The sequence below is a fragment of the Typopeltis vanoorti genome, chromosome 1, assembly GCF_054136105.1.
Source record: "Typopeltis vanoorti isolate ZY-2024b chromosome 1, IOZ_Tvanoo_1.0, whole genome shotgun sequence".
In the NCBI taxonomy this organism is placed as follows: Eukaryota; Metazoa; Arthropoda; class Arachnida; order Uropygi; family Thelyphonidae; genus Typopeltis; species Typopeltis vanoorti.
Genome location: NC_143549.1, coordinates 42,000,752 through 42,026,793, shown reverse-complemented (window position 1 = coordinate 42,026,793; position 26,042 = coordinate 42,000,752). Strand labels below are relative to the sequence as shown.

The 26,042-nt window shown below is 34.7% G+C and overlaps 1 protein-coding gene across 1 annotated transcript in view; it reads right to left on the bottom strand.

The window, feature by feature from the left end:
- Positions 1-26,042, bottom strand: part of LKRSDH (lysine ketoglutarate reductase/saccharopine dehydrogenase) — a 363,892-nt gene that overhangs the window by 140,601 nt on the left and 197,249 nt on the right. Inside the window, exons 16-17 of the mRNA XM_090398943.1 lie at positions 22,685-22,793; positions 11,992-12,068 (exon numbers count right to left, since the gene is read on the bottom strand). Coding sequence (XP_090255069.1) covers positions 11,992-12,068; positions 22,685-22,793 — 186 coding nt within the window. The remainder of the gene's footprint in view (positions 1-11,991; positions 12,069-22,684; positions 22,794-26,042) is intronic.

The following is a 26,042-nucleotide window of genomic DNA, read 5'->3' as shown; positions in this document are numbered from 1 at the left end:
TTAAGATATGTTGCGACGTATTTGCAGTCTGGGATCATCCCGAACATGAATTACAACTGTTTCTAGATAAAATTAACCTTCTTCATCATTGCATCAACTTTACGTTAGAAAAAGAATCTCCACAGGGTATCTCCTTTTTGGATTTGCACATTCAAAGAAAAGGAGACGGTTCTATCGCTACATCTGTCTTTCGCAAGCCTACATTCTCAGGTCATTACATTCACAATTCTTCTGCTCATCATCCATCTTAGAACTCTGGCATTATTAAATCACTAATTTCCAGAGACACAAATTTTGCTCCTCTGAAGAGTCTCTAAACCAAGAATTCGAAATAATCGAAAATACAGCCATCCTAAATGGATATAATCCTAAACCAACTCAAAAAATCATTAAAAAATCAATCCCTTTCCCACACATCAAACCAGACAAGAAGAAGTCCATAGGATTCCCATACCTTACGTCAAAGGCATCTCCAAACATCTTTATAAAATTATGAATACAATTTTGCCACTACTTACAAACCTATCAACCAAATTTACAACTTGTTACCTTCTCCTAAGGACAAACTCTCACCTTGATGTTGCCTGGCGTTTATGAGATTCCATGCTCATGCAAATTGTCTTACTTTGGCCAGACAGGTAGGTCTGTTCAGAAACGCATCTCGGTTATGAGATTCCATGCTCATGCAAATTGTCTTACTTTGGCCAGACAGGTAAGTCTGTTCAGAAACTGCAGAAATCTGGCCTCTCTCAGCACGGAATTGAAAATCCAAGCCATAGGATCCATTGGGAAAAGTCTAAACTTTTACATAGATCGTTATATAAACATGAACGTTTATATAAAGAAAGTTCTGAAGCCCTACTACACAGATTTGGCCAAACAGGCAGAACAACAAATATCAGGATTTCAGAACACCAAAACTACATCCGGTTTCACCAGTACAGCCGCTCTGGGCTGGCAGACCATGCCTTAGATACCCACCATAAAATTCGTTGGAAGAAAACAAAAATAATCCATCGCAGCAAGTTTAAATACGAAAGATTATTCAAAGAATCTTCAGCAGCTCTAAAAAACGTTCCTAACCTCAACAAATTTGGGTGCATGAAACTGCCCCAAATTTGGGAGACTTTCATTATGAGAACTTCAGCCCAACTGCCAAGACTACCAAATTAGCCCGCAAGAGGGCACCATTAGGACTTTAGGAACAATATTAGTTTCTTGCTTTCTTCCTCATTTGCTTTGTGTTAGTTCCTGAGTGCACATACCATATCTTTATGTTCCCGAAGATGGCAATGTGACATTGCCAAAATATAGAAGTTATTCATTAAAGTTACCTTTAATTAATATACTTTATATGCGCTGTTAATTCCGTAAACTAATTACCAGTTATGTCTAACCAACGTATAAGTCTTACTACTAGAATACACAGACCAAATTTAAACCGCAACGATGTCCTTACTATTCCTAAAGTATGGGAAATTGTCATACAAAATTGTGTCAAATAATTATTAGTTTGTTTTTTTTTTCACTTCTGTAACACGTTACGCATGTTTGATGATAATCTATTGTAATCATGCGCCCTAACTGTATGTTATTTCTATTATTGTTTAAACTACTGTACTGATGATGTCCTAAGGTACTTAGGATGAAATATTTACAAGTAAATAATTTTCACTGTGATTAATACACGTGTTTCTTTTAATTAAGGAAATTTAATTAGTCATTAAAATTTGAAACTAACACTTACCAGTTTTGAAAGTTTATTTTTCACTTGGTTAGAATATAATAAATTTAGTTTAATTCTTTATCCAAGTGTGAGCAAACAAAATTTGCGCCTGAAAGTATATTCAGGACTGGGGTAAGGTGGTGCAACACCAGGGCGACTCCTTGCAAAGGTGGAGCAAGCTACTAACACTCCTATCTCAGTATCTCCCATAATGCAAAACACATCTCCTTGCGGACATGTCTAATGTTATGCATTAAGGGAAGGGCCACTACCCAGACTAGTTTCGACCTCTATTGAGGTCTCTTCAGTGGGAGCCAGGCCCAAGTGGAGATACCAGCCAGAAGTATTAGCAAGGTCATCTCTACCTATAGGATTAAACTAAATTTATTATATTCTAACCAAGTGAAAAATAAACTTTCAACATCTTTCTCTAAATCCAGAGTAATTTATTAAAAAGGTGGCACACCATTTGGCAACTCCTATAAGGAGAGATGACCTTGCTAATATTTCTGGCTGGTATCTCCACTTGGGCCTGGCTCCCACTGAAGAGACCTCAATAAAGGTCGAAACTAGTCTGGGTAGTGGCCTTTCCCTTAATGCATAACATTAGACATGTCCGCAAGGAGATGTGTTTTGCATTATGGGAGATACTGAGATAGGAGTGTTAGTAGCTTGCTCTACCTTTGCAAGGAGTCGCCCTGGTGTTGCACCACCTTATCCCAGTCCTGAAGATACTTTCAGGCGCAAACTTTGTTTGTTCACACTTGGATAAAGGATTAAACTAAATTTATTATACCTACTAGTTTTGCCCACCTATAAAAACTAGTAACTTGATCGGGGCTTAATCATTTAATATCAGACTTCAACTTTGCTAACAATCATCTTGAGTCAACTGTGAACAACTAATGTGTGCCACATGACATTGCATTCATTTTTTTAAGCATGAATTTATTTTTCTTGTAATGGTTTTTTGCCATTTGGAAAACTTTGTTGTCTATTTATATATATATATATATATATATATTTTTTTTTTTTTATGTTTATTTAGCCCCGATAAAGCTACTAGTTTTTGTAGGTGTGCAAAACTGATAGGTGTTAGTTTAAAATTTTAATGACTAATTAAATTTTCTTGTTATTACAGCAGATGACAAGCTGGTAATTATGATGGAAAAGATGGAATTAGAAACTAGAATAGTGAGTTGAACAGGTGACTAACAGTCAGATAAATATTTGAAGTTGTGTATGAAGCACTGCATCTTAAATGAAGGAAGTCGCTAATGGTGTGCTGCATGAAACCATTCTGGTGCTATTAGGTTTTTTTTTTTTTTTTTTTTTTTTTTTTTTTTATGTTGTCCCCATACACAGGAGGTTGGTTGGTCAACCTATATTACATTAGTACCGTGTATGGGTAATGGGTCGGGAAAGGAGGAATTTGCTTACATTTGATTTGAATAACTTTAAATTGTATTCCTTGGGAAACACAGCAGGTGGGAGACTTTCACAGTGCAGCAGTTGGAGGGATGAATGAAGAGGAAAAAAACTTGTTCTGTTTGTTTCTAGGTGTACTGTGAAGGGGATGTCGTGCAGTAGTTGCACGTGTTTCAATGAGCTTAGTACTGGGTGGAGGAATTATTGATGTTATTTCAGATGAGCATTTTCCATGGAAATATTTGTAGAATATACATACTGCAGAGACCCTACGTCTGTGTGAAAGTGGGGGGAGAGAATTGGTAAGGGATGGATCATTGATAAGTCTGATTGCTCTCCTCTGTATTGAGGAGAGCATTTTGGGGTCCATCCCACCCCATAAGTGAGAGCAGTATTCGATAGCCGGGGAGATTTGTGATTTGTACCGAGTAAAGTGTATTTGATTGAGTAAGTTTAACTTGTATATTAATGATATTCGAACAAAGTTTAACTGGAGATATATAGCTGTTTGTAGATGATGCCAAGTTGGGGAGAACAATGAGCAGTCAAGGAGATATGACCTCACAGAAGGATCTGAATAGATTGTGTGAGTGATGCTCCCAGCTCAATGTTTGCAATGAGTAAGGTTCTAAAATTTGGTAGGCAAGGATATGCAAAATATAAAATTGGTGGAAAATTTTTGAAAACAGCAGAGGGGAAAATCTGGGAGGTGGCAGACATGAACCAGAAGTTTAGGGATCACACTGTTCAACCATCACATTATGGTCCTGTTGTATAGGTCCTTAATCACATATGGATTATTGTTCATACATTTTGTCACCTAGTTTGCTTTGGGATGAGTACATGCTGGAAAGAGTTCATGATTGTTGAGCCTCATGAACAAGAGAAGATTACTGAGACAACTTAATGAATAAGTTAGCAAGTGATTGTTGTCAGGTTAAGGTGGAAAAGTTTTTCACAGAAAAGAGGATGACAAGGATAGAGTAAGATGCCATCCCATTTAACTGTATATAAGAAGGGTGTAAGCAAGAGAGTGAGGAGCAGGTTCTTTGCTTGCAGAGTGGGTGGTGAGTGGGATGCATTGCCTGAAAACCTGATAAGTGTTGAAACAATGAATGAATTTAAGGCATGGTTTGATGAACTTTGTGTGTGTGTATGTGAGAGAGAGAGTGGGAAGCACTCACATAAATGTATCTTACAATGAGTCAACTCCATAAAGATCTAGCACTAATAAAAAATTTCAGTATCGTGAATTCAAAATGATGACCTCTCAAAACTGAGAGTTTTAGATCATTATAATACAAACTGAGATATGGATAAAAACGGATGCTTTTTTTTTAAAAATAAATTTTCTGCATAAAGACTATTTCTGTTCAACTAGTAACAATTTTTTTTTATAAGTATCTTACCTAAATCCTTACTTTTACTTGTAAATTTGTTAAGAAATTCATAGTGATTTAAAAGAACCAAAAGAACCTTTTAATTTAGCAATGTAAAGTTATTTAATCCTTTAGCTGCTACGGTCAAGTTAACTCGAGAGCAGAAAAAAATGGCGCCCTCAAGGGGACACTCCTTGCAGGTTATGTAAATTTTATAAAACACTATTACTGCCATTTTTGTGAGTGAACAAGTGTATAGCAAGAATGTATGATGCTGTCTGGACTTCTTACTTGTAAGAATTTTAATTGATTTTATTTATAAATTTTTTTGCAAAATTAATTCAGCACAGGGGACAATGTTAGTAGAATATAAAATCAGCAGTTAAAGGGGTGTTTAAGGAACAAAGCTGCATAACTGAGTGCAGATCTCCACATAGTCTTTAAAGGAAGGTGGAGAACAGACCAGGGCTTCTAACCTAATGTCCAACAACATGACAGAACAGACTGTACAACATGACAGAATTTCATGCCAGATGGGGCATCTCCTGGTTAAACAAGACTCCCATTGTTTTCGACAGGGAACAAGGGTATTCACTCTTGTTCCCTGTAAAAAGTAAAAAGTCAGTTACTGGAACAAATCCTGAAATTTGTTCCAGTAACAAATTTCAGGATTTGAAATTTGTTGTGGTGCCACAACTCAACATCATAGTTCAAGATCAGTACTATCAACATAAGAAGCTTGAATAGCAAAGAAATGGAGCTGGCTTAGGAAATGGACAAGTACCAGATTAATATAATGGGGTGAATGAAATAAAGACGAAAACTGGTAAGTTTTTCTAATCAATAAATACAAAATGTTATACTCAGGCAATAACAATCATGGAAAAAAAAACTAGCCATAGTATTCGACACTAAATACAAGGCTAATCTTCTTGAATGGCAGACAACATCAAGCAGAGTGATGTAAGCAAATATCAGAATGGGGGAACTGGACAATGAGATTTATTTGTGCCTATAGTCCCACAGAAGGTTTTATAAGGTAAATGTGGAGGAATTTTTTGAGGCTTTTAGAGAAAGCAACTGACATGATGGAAAAAAAAGAAAACTTGGTCCTTGTCGGGGATCTAAATAGCAGAGTAGGAAAACTGTCAGACATACAGAAATATTTTGGGAAAATTTGAAGAAATGAGCAAAGCTAATAACAATGGCAAATAGCTGTTGGATTTCTGCTCAGGACATGGACTGGTTATTACTAACACAATGTTCCAACATAAAAATGTGCATAAATTCACATGGAGAGAAGAGACAAGGAATAAGAAAAGTCTCACTGACTATGTTATTGTTGATAGTGATGTTTTCTCATTTGTGCAAGACACTAGAGTGTACAGAGAATTTGAAATTGGAAGTGATCACAATTTAGTCTTGAGCAGGATAAAATTGAATTTCACATTGCAAAGAATAACATGTAAAAAAGTTTTAGAGTGAATAAAAGTTGAGCAGCTCTCACATGTGAACTGTAGACTAAAATACAAAATCATTCAAGAAAAAACAAAACAGTTTGAGAATAGGAACCAAACCTTGGAAATTCATTTGGCAAGTCCTGAAGAAAGCATTGATTGATTAATTCAGCCAGAGAGGAATTGGTGAGGTTGTCTGCAAGGATAGAAAAATCAGAACTCTATGGTGGACACAGGAAGTTAAAGAGGCAGTGAAGGAAAAGAAGAAAGTTATCAAAAGTTCCTGAAAAGTAAGTCAGCTTGTGCTCTTCAAGAATACAGAGACAAATGTAAGAAAGCTAAACACTGTGTAAAACTAGCTAAACAAAAGACATGGGAAGATTTTGGTAAGAACATAGAAAATAAATATCAAGAAGGTAGCAAGATATTCTGGAGGTTGTTGAAGAAGCTTAGAAATGGAGGAAAGAGTGCTGTAAAAGGAATTAGAGATGATAAAGATGACATGAAATCAGGAGAAAAAGATATCCTTGAAGTATGGAGTAATTATTTCGAAAAATTGCTAAATGAAACAAGCAGTGGCAGCACAGTGGTAAAAAACACTCAACAGGCATGCAATCAGGAATACATATCCATACATGAAGTAGAAAAAAGCCATCAAAAGCCTGAAATATGGGAAGACAACTGGAGTAGATGATATTCAACCAGAAATAATCATGTATGGAGGTATAAAATTCTTGTAGTTGTTGCACTGCATAGTTCAGAATGCCTGGACAGAGGGATGAATTTTAGATGATTGGAGTAAAACTCTCAGAGTACCCATACATAAAAAGGGAAATAAAACTGAATGTGAAAATTACATAGTATTTCCCTACTGAGTATTCCTGGTAAGATTTATGCAAGTATACTCAAGAAACCGTTGAGAAAGATTGTGGAAGGGAAGCTTGGTGAAGAACAAGATTTAGGAGATTTAGGTCAAATAGAGGCTGTCGAGATCTAATTTTTACTTTATGACAAACAGTTGCGAAATCGTGGGAATATAACAAAGATCTGTATTTAAGTTTTGTAGACCTGTGACATAAAACTACAGTCATATGATGTGAATGGAGCATAATATCAAGCAATACTTTGGCTTGATTTGAGTTGTAAGTCAGCAGTAAGAATTGAAGAACATATAGGAAGAAGTTTTGATATTAAATCTGGTGTCAGACAAGGATATACATTATTCTCTGTTATTCATTATCTATATGGATCACATCATGAAGGAAGTGGTATTAAACCTAATATCAAAATTGGAGATGTTAATCTCAACTTTACTTTGTGCGGATGATGTTGTACTTTTAAATAAATCCAGTAGAATTCTGCAAGATTTTCTGACTAAATTGAATAATATTTCTAATCAATCTGGTATGAAAATCAGCAATAACAAAACAAAGAGAATGAAAATAGGCAGAAGGATTGAAAATATCAACTGCAGCGTGAATGGAGAACCTATAGAACAATAAAACATTTCAGCTACCAAGGCATGATTTTTAGTGAAGATGGTACATTAAATATGGAAATAGACATCAGAATGAACAAAGCTGGTGTGGTAGGAAGTCAACTGAATAAATTTATATGGAATAAGAGAGAAATTAGCTGTTCAAACCAATTTTAACTTATATGAGAATTGGATTAGAAATAAAACACTTGGCCAAAGACTACAGATATGAGAGTCCTTAGAAAGATTAGGGACGTGAACAGATGGCATCAATGGTAATATTGTATTAAAAACGAGGATATTAGGAAAGAACTTGACATTATTAGCATCCAGGAATGTGTTAGCAGAACTAATTTCAGGTGGTATGATCACTTAAGTAGAATGAAAGAGGAAAGATTAGCAAAAAAAAAAAAAAAAAAAAGGGAAAAAAAAAGTGTTCTCTGCCAGGCTGGCAGGAACAAGACCCAGAGGAAGACCAACATATAAGTGGATTGATACAGTAAAATGTGCATGTGCTTTAGAAGACAGAAATATAAGATCAGATAATATTGGAGTCTTGACAGATAAATTGATTTGGAGGAAAATTTTGATAGGAAGTTAATAATGATGCAAGTTCTTCATGTAGTACTATCATATCCTGTATACCACTTGAGAGTACATATCTGGAATTTAATGATGAAATTATTTAAATGAAGAATATTATGAATCCAGTATTATTATTGAGTGAAATATTTGAATCTTAAAATCTTTGAAAACTGTCTAGAGAGTTTAGGAGAATATGATCTTTTGCAAAGAAGGAGTTGCAAAATTTACTGCCTTGATTTGCATTACTTAAGATGCAGTCTCAGCACACAGAAGCCCATGTGTTCTCCTTTCATTAACATTACAAAGTTTCACTAGCCTGACAACTGTTTTGAACTGTTGGCTCTCATCAAAGACCAGTTAGTGCATTAGTTACATTATTTTTATGTAAATGAATTTAAATTTTTATTTAAAATACTATGAATCCATCATTATATCAAGAGTTTAATTAAAAGCTTTGAAAATTAATCAGAACTTATAGGACTACAGTCTTCAGCATTAAAGTTTCCTTGATTTACACTGCTTAAGACATAATATCCTTGACATGACATGCCAAATGATATTGATATGTACAACACATATCAATGTCATGTCAAGGTTACTATGGCTTAAGCAGGGATTCAAGGAAACTTTGATGCTAAAGACTGTAGTCCTATAAGTTCTGATTAATTTTCAAAGCTTTTAATTAAGCTCTTGATATAATGATGGATTCATAGTATCCCTTCATTTAACCGAAAGCCACTAGGTGTACTTTTTTTTTTTACTTACTGATACCAATTAGCATAAATTTTAAAACAAACTACTAACATCATTTGAGACTGACACAACAGCAACACTAACAAGTTACCAATTTAAACACCACTTCATTTCACAGAAAGCTCTCCGTATCTACAACCGGGCGATCCAGGGTTTACTTCGGGAGCAAATTACCGCTACATGCGGTACCCTAGCCTACATAAACAGAGCTATTTTAGCGCTAGAAAATGAGCTTTCAAATACGCTTAATCACGCGCTTTGGTCAGTCCTACATGACATCTCGTGTACGGCGGCTAATAAAGAATTCGAACAAATATGGAGCCGACATATCAACAAGTTTGATAAATTAATAAAGAACTCAGTGTCCAAACCCAAACTACAAACCAACACTGTAGTTAACCTTTCTTCAGTTAGCTTGAAGCCTGAAGCACTCAATGCTCTATCACGAGGTCACAACTTCGCCATTGCTCCTAAGAAATTACTGGCCGAGGAATTAATGATCCAAATTGAACGTGGGATTTGCCACCTTCCAAACCACATCGCCAACGATATTAGATTGGATGTAGCCTGTGTTCTCACAAAAGCAAAACCTCCAAAAACCAACATATCCATTAGTGAATACAAGTCACTACAAGAATTGAAGAAAAACCAAGAAATAGTGATCACCAAAGCTCTATCAATGCTCTATCACGAGGTCACAACTTCGCCATTGCTCCTAAGAAATTACTGGCCGAGGAATTAATGATCCAAATTGAACGTGGGATTTGCCACCTTCCAAATCACATCGCCAACGATATTAGATTGGATGTAGCCTGTGTTCTCACAAAAGCAAAACCTCCAAAAACCAACATATCCATTAGTGAATACAAGTCACTACAAGAATTGAAGAAAAACAAAGAAATAGTGATCACCAAAGCGGATAAGGGGAACGCCACTGTGGTACTCAATCTTAATGACTACACAGGTAAGCTTAAGGCTTTACTATTAGATCGAGCCACTTACCTCCCTATTGAATACAATCCCACCAACTCTCAAATTAGAAAACTCCATAGGCTCCTTAAGAAGGTCACTTCTTGGCCTGTGGAGATTACCAATAGACTAAAACCATATAACTCTAGACCCCCCCCCCCACATATATGGACTCCCAAAAATACAAAGAAAATGTGCCATTACATAGTGAATGGCATTGATTCCCCCACTTACAAACTAGCCAAGCATCTAGCTAAAGTGCTCTCACACTATACTGGCAACACACCATCAAATATAAAAAACTCAGCCCACTTCAAAGCCAGTATAGAAAACCTTACACTCCAACATAATGGTCAGTTTTGACGTCTCCTCCTTATTCACGAATGTCCCCCTCAAAGAAACCTTAGAGCTAATCCAAGCTAAATTTCCACCCGATATCTCAGTTCTATTTCAGTTTACAATAAACTCAGGCTATTTCGTTTGGCAGGAAAAATTCTACAAATAGATAGAGGAGACAGCCATGGGTTCACCACTTTCCCCACCCTTGGCCAACTTCTTTATGGAGACTTTTGAAGAGAAAGCCTTAAACTCAGCCCACAAAAACCTACCATATGGCTTTGCTATGTTGATGATGTGTTCGCTATTTGCCACATGGCCTGGATTCACTCCTCTCCTTCACACACTTAAACAACCAACACCCTAGAATCAAGTTCACCCTGGAAAAAGAGAAAAACAATAACCTCCCCTTCCTAGACACACTAGTCACCCGCCAACCTGATGGAACCTTGATTTTCTCAGTTTATAGAAAACCCACCCATACAGGCAGATACATTCACCAACAATACCATCACCCCCACCTCACAACAATATGGAGTTATTAAGGCACTATTCAACAGGTCAAAAATAATCTGTTCAAATGATCAAGCCCTAACCAATGGCTACCCCCCCCCCCAAAAAAAAAGAATCCAAAAAATACTTAAACCAGTTATCTACAACCCCCCCCCCCCCTTTCACAAAAAAGATTACTCTAAATCCATCACCATTCCCTACATCCAAGGCACCTCGGAAAAAATCAACAAAATCTTAAAAAAACATGACCTGACCACTTGTTACAGACCATATAGAAAATTGGCATCCCTTATCCGCTCCACTAAAGACCAAGCACTTCCCCTAGATCTACCTGGTGTATACCAGGTCCCTTGCAGCTGTAAATTGTCCTACTTTGGCCAAACAGGCAGGACAGCAAATATCAGAATCTCAGAACACAAGGATTACAACCGATTTCACCAGTACAGCCACTCTGGGCTTGCAGACCACACTCTGGATACTCGCCACAGAATAAGATGGAAGAAAGCCACAGTAATACACTGCAGCAAGTTCAAATATGAAAGACTATTCATAAAATCAGCCTCAGCCCTTAGGAACATGACAAACCTCAACAAATTTGAATGCATGAGACTGTCCTAAATTTGGGAAACATTTATCAGAAGAACTTCAGCCCAAAGGCCAAGAACTACCAATATAGCCTGCCAGGGGCACCATCAGGCCTTTAGGAAAACGTTAGCTTCCTAGCTTCGGTTCTCATTTGCTGTTATGTAGTACTTGTGTGCACTTGTAAGAAGATGGCAATGTGACGTTTGCCGAAATATCGGAAAGTATAAATTAAAGTTTATTTAATTTATATTTCTAGTGTATGCTGTCAATTCCTTAATTATTAGTTATCATGTTTAACCAGCGTATAAGCCTCTCTACAAGAATTAACAAATTACCAATAAGTCCAAACTGCATCATCCATAGGCAAAAATGCTATTCTAAAGAAAATTCACAGCAGTAACTTATTTATTCCATTGACTCGACAAGTGTGTTTATTGTGAGAGTTTACTGTATTACATAAATTGCAATGATATTTTTTGGATTTTCTGACCTATTCCAAAGTGCCTAATATACATATATTATCAATCACTAATTCTGTAACTTTCAAACATTGCATGTCACATTTTATATCTTGGTTGTTTATATTTTTGAGTTCATGCCACTTTTGTTCATTCACACCAGACAGAAAACACACTCATATTGTGGCAATGACGAAGGCAGACTTCCCACCAACTGATTTCCAAAAAGTCAGTGCTAAAGAATGCTACCATCATTAACATTCCCCTGAGGAATAAAAAGAAATAGAATATTTATTTTTTTTATATAAATAACCTTTTGTGCTACCTGAATTTATATCTAAGAGGATTATCTGAATTTTCTGGAGCAGGAAGGCCACCACAGTAAGAGATAAATGAATTAACCTGGAAAATAAAATAAGAAATATTTATTAATCTGTTTTTTGCATATAGATTTTAATCTGAAAAATATTTATAATTTATAAATAAACTAATAGGGTTATTTATTATTCCAATTCTGATTTTATTGTGAAACGTATAGAAACTATATGCAGCAAGAAACTGGAATGAGGTCTGATAGAGTACACCAAGTTTCAGACCACAGGTGTCTATTTACCATGAAATAGTACCAGTTGAATGGTATTAGCTGGCAACTGTTATACTACTTTATTGTGATGCCTATTGAGTAAGTGTAATATGTTTTGTGGTTTAGTAATATATCAGCAAACAGTACAATGTAACCAAAATAAAATGCAGTTCTTGTATGAGCATGGTTTTTTAAAGTTACATAACACAGATCAGTCAATGTTTATTTATACAATCAATTTATATGAGCCAGCAGGAAATGCAAAAACTTAAGACTTAAATTTAATTAAAACAAATTTTACTAGTAGTGCCATGGTCACATGCAGAATCAAAGATATAGCCCTTCATTCAATAGTGAGGGTATTATCCATTATTGTCTTTCAAATCAATCTAGAAAAGAGCTACAGCATGTATTCAATATGGGCTAATAAGTATTCTGAATAAAGTATATATAATTAAAGTTGCCAATCATTTATTACTATTATTATTTACTATTACCCAAGACCTCTAGGGAGTCAAGGACTTAACAAAGGAGCCCACATATCAGCTGTCATACCATCTTTTAAACTCATTCACACTAGATGCACTCACTCATTGCTCTGTATTTTGCTGACATAGCCTACTTAGCTATTAAATAAATGAATTTTTATTATCCTTTTGTGTAGTAGTTTATTCACTGATCATGAACTCATTATTAAATTATATTTATATTATTACATTTATATTTCAAACTTGAGCTAGCTACTATTGGTATTAGTATTCAGGAGGTATGCTCTAAGTTTCCACCTGGTCAATGACGAAAACCAATGAAAGGTAGTACAACCCACAATTAGTAGCGCTAAGATTTGTTTTGTTTTTTTATGAATCTCTCCACAAAGGGTGGTAAACCTATTGTAATTAATACGGTGGGTGAGATGGGGGGGGTTACATAATCAAGAAATCTTGCACTAAAGATCAAACATGGAATTTTTTTCAAACTACTGACTGAAACAATAAAATTCATAAACCACTTGAAGACATTCATAAACATCCATGCCTGTTAGCGAAATTAAAATCTACAGCCTAATGGGCAGAGAGGGGGAAGTACTATCCACTCAGCAAACTTGACTAGCAACTTAAAGGTTATTAAAGCCAAAAGTTTGCATTTTAATAATGTTACTACTTGCATACTTGTCTATGTGAAATAATAATGCATATTTAGTATCTTTTCTATTACTAGTAAATTTCATTGACCAAATCTATTTGTTTTATCAGTTCTCTTCATTTGGAATATATACACCACAGTTCATGGTGAAAATTGTGCAGTTCACATATATTTTGCTCTTAAATGGAGGTTAAAATTGTCATTTAAAACAATGAATTATAAAAATTTAATCTCAGAAATGAAATGATGCAGAAGGGTAAAAATAGTAATTTCTCAACCAAGAAACAAAAGTTTATGAAACAATCATTATAACAGTTGGTATTTCATGATATTGTTTTCTTGGTCATGTGTGGCAATATATTGCATCACTTAAAAAAAATTCCAAAAGGAGTTTTTTTTTTTTTTTTTTAAAGAAAATTAATAATAAATGAAATGTTTAACTCAAAATTACAGTAACTTAAAAAAAAACAGCAAACAATGATAAATAGTGTGCTCTTCTTAAATTTTTATATTACATTATAAATGCACACTGTGCATTCATATTTATTTGAATATTGCTGGAGAAGCATAGTGTATACACATTACAGATTTTAATGATGAAAGCAATGCACTTCTTTATTAAAAGATTTAATACTTTTTCTAAATTGTTACCATTTCATTTTTCTGAATTAATACAAGCTAGTTCTGTATACTGATAGCCTACAAGCTAGTTCTGTATACTGATAGCCTACAAGCTAGTTCTGTATACTGATAGCCTACAAGTTAGTTCTGTATACTGATAGCCTACATCCATCTTAGATTTTGAGTGATGCATGGAACAAGATATTATTACAGTATTATTATTAATAGGGACCCCTAACTCATTGAAAGAGGACCATACTATTCACACCAGATGTCTTACCTGTTCTTGAATTCATTCATGCTACTTTCAAACAACATTTAATGGCAATCCATTCCGATCATACACACACCACTCAATTGAGAGAACAATTCAGCCCTCAACTCCTTCTTGACATCAACTTCTAAGGATGCCCTCTTGACCTTACCCCTCCTCTTTCCATAAAATGAAAAATTTCATCAATTGAAATCCTGTATGACCCTTTCAGAAGTTTGTAAGTCTGTAAATCATATCGCTTTTCTTTCTCCTATTTGTTAGTGTCTGAAGCCTACAAATTTTCAAATCTGTCTTCATAATCAGTATTATACAATCCTGATATCATTTTTGACACATTCCTTTGCAAAACATATACCAAAAGCAATAATTTCTCACAAGTCAGCTTATAGGCAGATAAAGAGAAATGTTAATGTAGTATTTCATGAAAGCAATTAAAAAAAAAAAGCTGTATGGTATTATTAATGTTATTTAAAGAACTCTGTTATTTATCCTTTTGTAAAGAGATCATTTTATTTCATCTCAGAGAGATTTTTACTCCAAGTGCTTATTACTGCATTTGCTGGCGTATAAGACTCACTTTTTTTCTTTGAAAACAGGTCTGAAAAACAGGGTGCGCCTTATACACCGATACTCAGTTTTTTATTACTTTCATTTCTGGAAATTTTCTCTGTTCCGAGTTATGCAATTTCTTTCTTGCTTCCTTGCAGTGTGGGAGAACATTCCAGTTACGTAGAATTCAGTGGATGCGAATGTTGTCTTGGTTGTTGTGAACAGTGATAAATTTCTGCTGTTAAATTTTCTCCAAATTTCTTGGCAAATTATGGCTGAAAAACGTCGGCAGTGCTACAATATTGCATACAAACTATGTGTGATTGTGTATGCTAAAGAACATAGGAACAGGGCTGAAGAGAGGCATTTTGAGCCACCTCCCAACTGAGAAAATGACAAGAACTTGGCAGAATCAGGAAGAGGATCTGAAAAAAGCAACTCACAGTAAACAAAACCTATGAAGTGGAACTGCAAAATGTTCAGAACTTGAGGCAGACTGAATACTTGGATTTTAGGCCACAGAAAAGTGGGACTTTCAGTGTCTACAAAAATGATTATTCATCAAGTGAAAGCGATAGCCACTAACAGAGGGATCACCAACTTTACTGGATCAACATCATGGTGTTCAAGATTCATGAAGAGAAACCACTATGTATGCAGACTAAAACAAAAATATCACAAAAGATGCCAGCTGAATATGAAGAAAAAAATTATTGAATTTCATCGATTCGTCATTAACGCCAGGAAACGAGAAAATTTTGAACTTGCACAAATAGGAAACATGGACGAGGTTCCACTGACTTTTGATGTGCCTTCAAACAAAACTGTAAATTCCAAGGGCACAAAAAAACTCACTACATGGTTGTTTTATCCTGTTGTGCTGATGAAACAAAATTGCCGCCACTATTGATTTTTAAAAGGAAGACGCTACCCAAAGAAAAAAACTGCTTAAAGGAGTGTTTGTACATGTTCATGCAAAAGGCTGGATGGATGGATGGAGGAGGAATGAAGTTATGGATAGATTCCAAGGGCACAAAAAAACTCACTACATGGTTGTTTTATCCTGTTGTGCTGATGAAACAAAATTGCCGCCACTATTGATTTTTAAAAGGAAGACGCTACCCAAAGAAAAAAACTGCTTAAAGGAGTGTTTGTACATGTTCATGCAAAAGGCTGGATGGATGGATGGAGGAGGAATGAAGTTATGGATAGATAAAATTTGGTCTAAGCGCCCTGTTGAAGAAGCCTGCTCTGCTAGTATGGGATCAGTTTCGTTCTCACAGAACTGAAGATGTTAAAAAATAAACTCAAGGAATTGAAAACTCAGTTAGCTGTAATTCCAGGAGGTCTAACTAGTTAGCTTCAACTTTTAGATGTCTGTATTAATAAACCATTTAAGAGATTTATGAAGAAGTGGAACGGCTAGATGCAGTCTTCAGATTTTGAGGTTACGCCATCAGGAAGAATGAAGATGCCTAGCATTTCACAAGTTTGATGCTGCGAAAACTGAGACAGTGGTTAAATCATTTAAGAAGTGTGGAATTAGTAATGCACTGGTTGGTACAGAGGACAATTTGTTGTATGAGGACTCAGATTCCGATTCAGAAGAGGTTTCAAGTGTCTCTTCATTTAGCTCTGGAGATGAATTTTTGGGTTTTGATGAAGATTAAAAGGCTGGTACTCTTTCCTAGTTGGATTAGGTATTTATTGAAAGTAGACCTACTTATTACTTTATAATTGAAATACTGTAAATTCATTATAATATTCAGTGATAAAATTTTTTTCCTAAAAAATTTGTTTAAAAAAGGGGATGTGTCTTATATGCTGACAAATACGGTAATTACACAAGGGTTCAATTCTGATTGGTGCAATGACTTAACTATTTCTTTTAGAATCCAGAAAATTATATTGACTCAAGACCAAATAAAAAAATACATACATTTAATGAAACTAAAACAACATATACATTTTAAATAAAATTACATAAATAATTACAAAATTAACTGCACCCAAGGCCTTCTAAAATAAATTTATGCTTTAGGAATTTCTTATCCAAAATATATCCAAAAAAATACAAAATCATTCATTCTCTGACTCATTTGATTATTGGATTGTTTGATATATACTTAATGACATCTACCAGACTAAACACCTTGTCTTCACAACAACAAAAAATGTTCAGTTTCTTTGTCAGGCCCTTTTTACTAATGCACAATTTATTAATTTTTTGTACCAGAGAAAGAAGTTTCTTCCACTACTTCATAAACAACAAATCTAAGTAGAGATCTTCATGTTAAGCCACTTTACAGTTTCAAATTTCACTAATTTCCTTTTCCATAGTAACCCAGTGTCTTTAAGACAGAGGATGAAATTTTCCATTCAGCATTTTCCTCAAACACTCAATTAGAATGCCGACTCCAATTCTTCTTTTATTTAATAAATACTTGTTCACAATCTCAACTCCTCCAGTTTAAAGACTCACAGTACAATTCCTTTTCGAAATCTTCTATTAATATTCTCCCGACTATCAAGTAAAACTTAAAAACTTCCTAAGAACAAAATTTCTCTGGTCTGCATTCTTAAACTTCCATTAGATCTCTCTTTGTTTTTTTCTCATTACTCCACTACCAAATGCTCTTTGTCAGCTGTCAATCACCCATCAAGCTCCTCTATGAACATGCACACTCCATGTAAACGGCAAGGCGAGAAGTTACGTATAATGACTGCCACATTGTTAGTGTAATCAGAATATGTTTACAAAATACAAATATCTCAACACTTACCAATTTTAAATTACAATTAAAAAAATTGAAAGTAACACAACTATCAAGTAAGTACATCAATTTTCAAATGCTTTATGTTTCATTTTGACAATAATAATATCAATAACAGGCACATCACAAGTGCCGATATACGTGTTATGAAACTGAAATAATACAATAACAGAAAAACAATTTTAAAATGATTCATAATTATAATGATTATATTTACACTTTCCTTGAGTGTCACACAGTGATCAGCATTCATTTTTGACAAATTATGGAGACTACAAGTGTGTTAGAAATAATTCTTTAATTTCCTGATGTTTCGATCTTCATATTAAGGTCGTTATCCAATCCCACGGCTGCCAGACATTAGACACTTTACTCAGCCACTTAAACAAACAACACAAATACATACAATTCACAATCGAGATTGAAAGTTAGAACACACTTCCCTTTCCAGATAGACTGGTCACACGTCTTCCTTCTGGCGATCTTTCCTTCACTGTTTACCAGAAGCCTACACATACCGGCCAATACATGCACAAACTCCTATCACTATCCGAAACAAAAATTAGGTGTCATTGACACACTAAAAAGCAGGGCTTTGAAGATTTGCTCCAGTGACCAAGCACTTAAAGATGTATAATAAAATTAGTTTAATCCTTTTTCCAAGTGTGAGCAAACGAAGTTTGCACCTGAAAGTATCTTCAGGACTGGGGTAAGGTGGTACAACACCAGGACAACTCGTTGCAAAGGTGGAGCAAGATACCAACACTCCTATCTCAGTATCTCCTATAATGCAAAACACATCTCCTTGCGGATATGTCTAATGTTATGCATTAAGGGAAGGGCCACTACCCATTTAGTGGCCCTTCCCTTAATGCATAACATTAGACACATCCGCAAGGAGATGTGTTTTGCATTATAGGAGATACTGAGATAGGAGTGTTGGTAGCTTGCTCCACCTTTGCAACGAGTTTCCCTGGTGTTGTACCACCTTACCCCAGTCCTGAAGATACTTTCAGGCGCAAACTTCGTTTGCTCACACTTGGAAAAAGGATTAAACTAATTTTATTAAATTCTAACCAAGTGAAAAATAAACTTTCAACACTTAAAGATGAATTAAAAATTATCAGCAATACCATCCTGAAAAATGACTATAGCCAAATTACTATCAACTAAATTCTTCATAAGACCTCACTTAAAAAGAATATTTAACTATTACAATAAAACTGTAACCATTTCATACATTAAAAGAATATCAGATAAAATAAACAGAATACTACAGAAATACAACCTTAATGCCATCTTTAAACCTCTTGCAAAATTATAGACCTTATTCAACTCATCCAAGGATTCACTTCCTCCACTGACCTACCCTAGAGTATACTGTATTCATTGCACCTGTAATTTGCCCTAAATAGGTGAAATGGGATGCACAATTACTATCCAAAAAAAAAAAAGAACATAAACGGCACATTAAATTTAATAACTATGGTAAATCCAGCTTTTCTGATCATGCCTTGAATACTTCACATAGAATTGACCCTGTTGTTTACATCACACTAAAACATGGTATGAATGCAAATTTAAGGAGGCCTGTGAAATTCTTATCAACCACCATAATCTTAACAATAATGATTGTCTAAAAATCCCAAGAATATGGAAGGCACATTCTACTCACATAACCTTTTCTTCTAAGAATTAATTAAGTAATCCATGATTTTAACTGTAATAAAACAGTTCTATATTAAATTAAGACACCACTTTTGCTGTAAAACTATCTATATGAATTTGTTTTCTGATGATGTTATAAATAGAATATAGTTTAAATGTGGTTCACCCCCCCCATACTAATCAGGCCAGTAATAATGGTTGATCAAATCATTGTCTCTTTGGAACACCGTTTGAAATGTAATATAGCTTGTCTCTCTCTACATATATGTATACTCCAGATGATGATGACCTTAATATGAAGGTCGAAACATCAGGAATTAGAGTAATTATTTCTAACATGGTTGTAGCCTCCATAATTTGTCTGAAATGACATTCAGTTAAGCAACATTAATCAAGACTGAAACAGAAATAAATTATGTATGAATTATGAAAGGTCATATAAAACAAATTTTCTTATGTTGATATTAGAGTTATTTTTCAGATTTTGACATACTAACTAAAAAAGATTTGCCATCATTGTTATTATATGACTATTGCTCTGAAGACTAATCATACTACTTTATGCATAAGAAAGTCTGTTACATTCATACAAAATAAGAGAGAGAGAGAGAGAGATACTGTTCCATTTAATCAGTAAGCAATATAACATAACTATTAAATTATTTCAGGAAATTACAACGTATACTAAATATTAATTAAAAGAAAACTTTAATCATAATAAATTTAGTTTAATCCTTTATCCAAGTATAAGCAAACAAAGTTTGCCCCAGAAGTATCTTCAGGACTGAGGCAACTCGTAGTAAAGGTGGACCAAGCTCTCATCACTCCTTGTCCTATTATCTCCCATAATGCAAAGCACATCTCCTTAGGGACATGTATAATGCTATCCATTAAGGGAAGGGCCACTACCAGATTGGTTTCGACCTTTATTGAGGTCTCGTCAGTGGGAGCCAGACCCAGAAGTGGTGATACTAAGGCAGAAGCAATGGAGAGGTCATATTTACTTATACGAGTTGCCAAAAGTGATTTAATAATAAGTGTACCACCTTATTATTAAATCACTCTGGATTTAGAGAAAGATGTTGGAAGTTTATTTTCCACTTGGTTAGACTATAATAAATTTAGTTTAATCCTTTATCCAAGTGTAAAAGTTTCAAAGTTTATCAAAGTTTGCACCTGAAGTATCTTCAGGACTGAGACAACTCGTAGTAAAGATGGACCAAGCTCTCATCACTCCTTGTCTTAAGACACTTGGATAAAGGATTAAACTAAATTTATTATAGTCTAACCAGGTGGAAAATAAACTTCCAAAACTTTAATCAAAACTTCCTATATTTCGGCAATGTTGCATTGCCATTTTCATGGGAACATAAAACTATGATATGTGCATGCAGGCACTAACAACAAGCAAATAAAGCCAAAGAGAGTAACTAATGTTGTTCCTAGAGCCTTAAGGTGTCCCTTAGCAGGCTAAATTGGGTTGTCTTGGCTTTTGGGCTGAAGTTCTCATGATGCAAGCTTCCCAAATTTGGGACAGTCTCATACACCCAAATTTGTTGAGGTTTGGGAAGTTTTTTTAGAGCTGAGGCTGATTCCATGAACAATCTTTCATATTTATATTTGCTGCAGTATAGTAAAGTGGCTTTCTTCCACCGTATTCCGTGGTATGTATCCAGAGCATGGTCCACAAGCCCAAACCTGTGATCACATTTCATCGACTTCAAAAATAAATAAGAATAAATAAAAGCAGCTTCTGATTCAGACGATAAGCAAAACTGATTGAAGACTACAAGAACTTATGGAATACTTAACAAACTTGGTAGCATTATGACTGCTTTATGCAATAACAGTAAGGCTGTTAAAGCATAGAGAAGAGTCTTAAATTAACTGGAGCAAGAGAGAGAGAGAGAGAGAGGGATAAAATTTAGCCAAAGGAAAAGTGGTCCAAGTATCTTCTGACTTGGATATCATTTGGCTTTATTCATCAGTGTGGGATAAAATGGACTCCTTTATTGCTGCGAATTATAATGCTTGGAATCAATTAGCGTGATTATCAATATTGAGAAAACAAGTGTAAAGATGAGCCTTCTTTAATGTTCTCAAAGGGTATGCTGTAGAGCAATTACTTCATTGGTAATGTAACTGATATTAGTAAGGTGAGGAAATGAAGATGAGAAAAATGAAATGAGGAAAATGAAAGCTTCTGAATGCCCTTGAGTAGGAGATGAATTTCACAAGCTGGTGTGAGACCAGAGACTCACTTATTGGGTAGAAGATTAGAAATAGCTTCTGGAGTGTTTGAAAACATAAGAACAAAACTTAAGTCTAGTTCTCTCTATTTTGTGTTATGGAGATGTGATGTTTAAGAGTGATAAACACGATGTTGAAGGAGTATGCTCTTGAGAGTGAGGTTTGATTTTGTGAATAATGAGATATTAGTGAGTGGTCAGCTACCTCTGAGCACTATCCAATGAAAGAAATGGCTACAAAGGTTCAATCATGTTAGAAAGAGGACATTTGCTTGGCTAATAAGAGTATATTAAGTGATCCAGAAGGTGTTATGAAAAGAGGTAGGCCCATAACACAAAATGCCTTCCAATAAGTGGGTCTGTGTCCCGTGCCAATCTGTGAAATTCATCTCGCACTCAAGGATAATGGGATGAATTGACAATGTCAAATAAAATATCTTGTTTGATATTGTTAGAATGGTTGATTTCCAAGCAACCAGTCTAACTACTCTTGCTGGAAACCAGTCTTTGCTGGCCTGGTTGGGTGTATCAGCTCTCCACCAACATGCTGTTGGTTTGAATCACACGGACAAGAATGCTTCTGAATGTCTTAGAGTAGGAGATGAATTTCACAGGCTTGTGTGAGACAAGAGACCCACTTATTGGAAGCACTGAAGCAGCTTGAAAAAGTTCCACATTTGGTCCTAAAGCGGGGGTTTCTAAATTATATGAAAAAATAAATAAAAATAGAAAAAGTCATTAGTCCATCCACAGTAGTAATGTGCTATAAGTTTGCAATCTTTCTTGGGTAGAAGTGAAAAAAAAAATAAAATAAAAATAAATAAAAAATAGCTTCCTTTTTGACCAAGGCTAAAAGTCTTGCTGCAAAAACTATAATCACCATCAATTTCCTGATATGTGCCCTCAAAGTGTGTATAGGTAAAAGTGTATAACATTTATGAAAATAGTGATAATACACATTTAGTTTTCTTATCTAAGGGCTTGCTACTCCTTTTGACAGTAAAAATGTTTCCATTAAATGGCAAGGTATAATTATTATACAAAAACTGATATTTCAGTATTGTAAAAAAATACTAATATTAGCTTCTAAGACCTACATCTGATTGTACCAGTATGAACTAGTCAAATACCATTATTGTAAAATATGTTCTTAATACCTTGCCACCATTTTGGTATACTTCATCAAAACATTCCATAGCAAGAAGGTGATCAATTCCTGGATCCAGTCCCACTTCATTTACAATTATAATGCCAGCATCCACTGCTCTGCAGAAAAAATAAATACCAAAAATAAATCTAAATTTTTAAAAGTGAAGAATAAACACTCGGGTGATAAACTAGGAAAATCTGTAAGATAAGAATCAATAAACTAATTATTAGATGATATTTTAATTAGGTATATTTTAAAAATAATCAAGTGATGAGCAGTTACATAAGCCAAAAGGTAAAACAAACACTTTTTTTAATACAACTAAACTCTTATTTTACCTTATTTAAGATTTACATGACAGGAGATTTTGCTTCATTGCTTCAGTTTTAATCCCTGGATGATGTACTGCTTTGAGGATAATCAAAATGATGTACGCATATAGTGTCAATTGTTAATGCTATGGTATAACAATAACAAAATATTGACCGAAGAGATCTATACGAGAAATCTGAAAGTGCAGTATGAGTGGAGGACACCTTAACCAATTGGTTCCACACAGAGAGTGGAGTAAGACAGGGATGCAATCTGTCACTGGACCTGTTCAATCTTACACTGGAAGAAGCAACCAGTAAGGCCTTAAACAAAGACTACTCCAGAATCAAAATATATGGGAAAAATATAACAAACTTAAAATTTGCATACAACATTGCATTACTTGCAAGCATGGAAGAATTTCTGATAAAATAAAGGAAGAATGTATGAAATTTGGATTAAACCTAAATATAGACAAAACAAAAATTATGCAAATAGGAAAAGAAACACCTATCTGAAAATTGAAATTGATAGTAATAATCTAGAGCAAGTAGAAAACTTCACCTACCTCAGAGGAGTAATTGAGCACAATGTGAAATTAGAAAAGATATAAACAGATGAATTAGCCAAGCATCTCGAACTTTTCAATGACTAAATAAAATATGGAAGTCAAGAGACATCAAACAAGTAACAAAAGTAAGAATATACGAGACAATGGTCCTCCCAATACTTCTCTATGGAAGTGAATGCTAGAATCTCAAAAAAAGCTGAAGAGAAAAAATTATTAACTATTGAAATGGGTTGGCTAATAAGATTACTTGGAGTATCTCTACTGGATAGACTAAGAAATGAAGACATAAGGAAACGACTAAAACAAGAAATAACAATAACAGACAAAATCCAAGAAAGATTTGGCCATGTGACCAGAATGAGAACAGAAAGATTATCAACTAAATCCCTGTATACAATGATGGAAGGCAAAAGATCCAAAGGGTAGCCCAGAATTAGATGGATAGACAAAATAAGGACCTGAAAACCAAATCACAACCTGAGGGACAGAAAAAAGTGGAAAGAGTTAATTTGGCCTCCTCATCATCCACATAGATGATGGAAGAGAGAAGATTCAATATGTTGAGTCCCAATTCCATACATCTCCAGGATTAGAGAACCTGTCTCAAGAATGCTGAAGAAATATGAGTTAATAGCTACGTATTCATCTATTAACAAATTATCTTCCCATTTTCCTTCTCCTAAAGACAAATGCTCAACTATGTCTCTTCCTGGAGTTTATCAAATTCGCTGCAACTGTGATTTCTCCTATTTTGGACAAAGTGGACGCTCTCTTGAAAAAAGAATCTAAGAACATCAATCCTCCATTCATCACAACAAACCTGAAAAATCTGGATTGGCTCAGCACGGGATTGAAACTAACCACAGCATCCTTTGGTCAAAAACTCGCCTCTTACATAGATTCTGCTATAAATTTGAACGTTTATTCAAAGAAAGCGTAGAGGCATTACTCCATCGTTCTAACCTGAATCAGAATGGCTGTATATCTGAATCAAAAATCTGGGAAAGTCTAATCAGGATAACTCATTAATTCATATTAATTTTATGTTATTTAATATTATTAATTAATATCTTTATTTCAATCATGTCTCTGCTTAATAATATTCCCTTTAATACTTAGTGATATAACATCACATGGCTTGTTCTATTTTTAAATGAGCTATTGTTAGTATTCCACCTTGTATTTTTTAAAACTGTTCTTGTAGTGCCACTGAAGATGGTCTGCAATTTTCAGACTGAAATATTTGGCTCATTAAATATCTTTCTTGTGTTTACATGCTTATATTATTCAATCTTTATGTCACAAGTATCCTTAAAATATTAAAATATCAGAAGAAGACTGAAGAGATACCAAAACAGAATAACTCAGTACTCACAACTCTAACATGAATACATAGCACACTAAACACACTGTTTAGAAATATTAGAAATGTTTAGAATAACCTGAACAACTATATAAGATATCTTATCTTTGATTATCATATCACACTGAATTTTTCAACAAAGAACCTTCCTCCTATAGGACACAAATTTATGAATAATGCTCCTATAAAATTGCTAATGATTTCTAATAACTTTAGAAATAATAAAATTACTAAATTCTATTTTCAATGCCTCTCTAGTTTAATTTATTTAATTAATTATTTGTTTATTTTTTATGTAGTTACCAGTCACTAAACATTGTAAACCAATTAAGTATTGATATTATGCATGGGCTAGATAATCAAGAAAACCCTGCTCTAGATAAGCAGAGAAATTCTCTCACTCCAACAATGAAATTGAAATTTTTCTACCAGCAGATACCTGAGGGCTATGGAAGGTGGGATAGCATTTCTACACCAAAGCTGGGTGGAGCATAGCATGAGTGCATGACAATGAGTCACTTACACCACACGTAAGTGACCTGAAAAGGGATCTAAAATCCTTGAGATATAACAACCAGCTCACCATAACTAAAGCAAAGAAAAATAATCCATTTACCAGTAGATTACTCAGAATCCCCCAGTAGCCAAATCAACAAACTTAATTCCTTATTCAACAAAGTGATCAGCTGGGATGAAGATAACACCAACAAACTGAAGACCCATTTTGGAAGAACTCCATGTTTCTATAGGCTACCAAAAATTCATAAAGGAGTCTCGTCTCACTAAGACCAACAGCTGAATGCACAGATGCCTATACCTATGGACACTCTCCAATCTGAGTGTGAAAAAACTGGAGGCCTTTGAAATGTGGATGCTGCAAAGAATTATGAGAATATCATGGAAAGATAAAAAGACAAATGAAGAGGTACTAGAGATGGCAGGCGTAAACATGAGCCTGATGAAAGAAATTAAAAAGAGAAAAGTCAGATATTTTGGACATATTCTGAGACATAACTGCCTACAAAGGACACTTCTCGAAGGAACTGTTGAGGAAAAGAGAAAGAGAGGAAGACAAAGACTAGAGTGGACGAAAAATATAGAAGACTGGACCTATTTCTC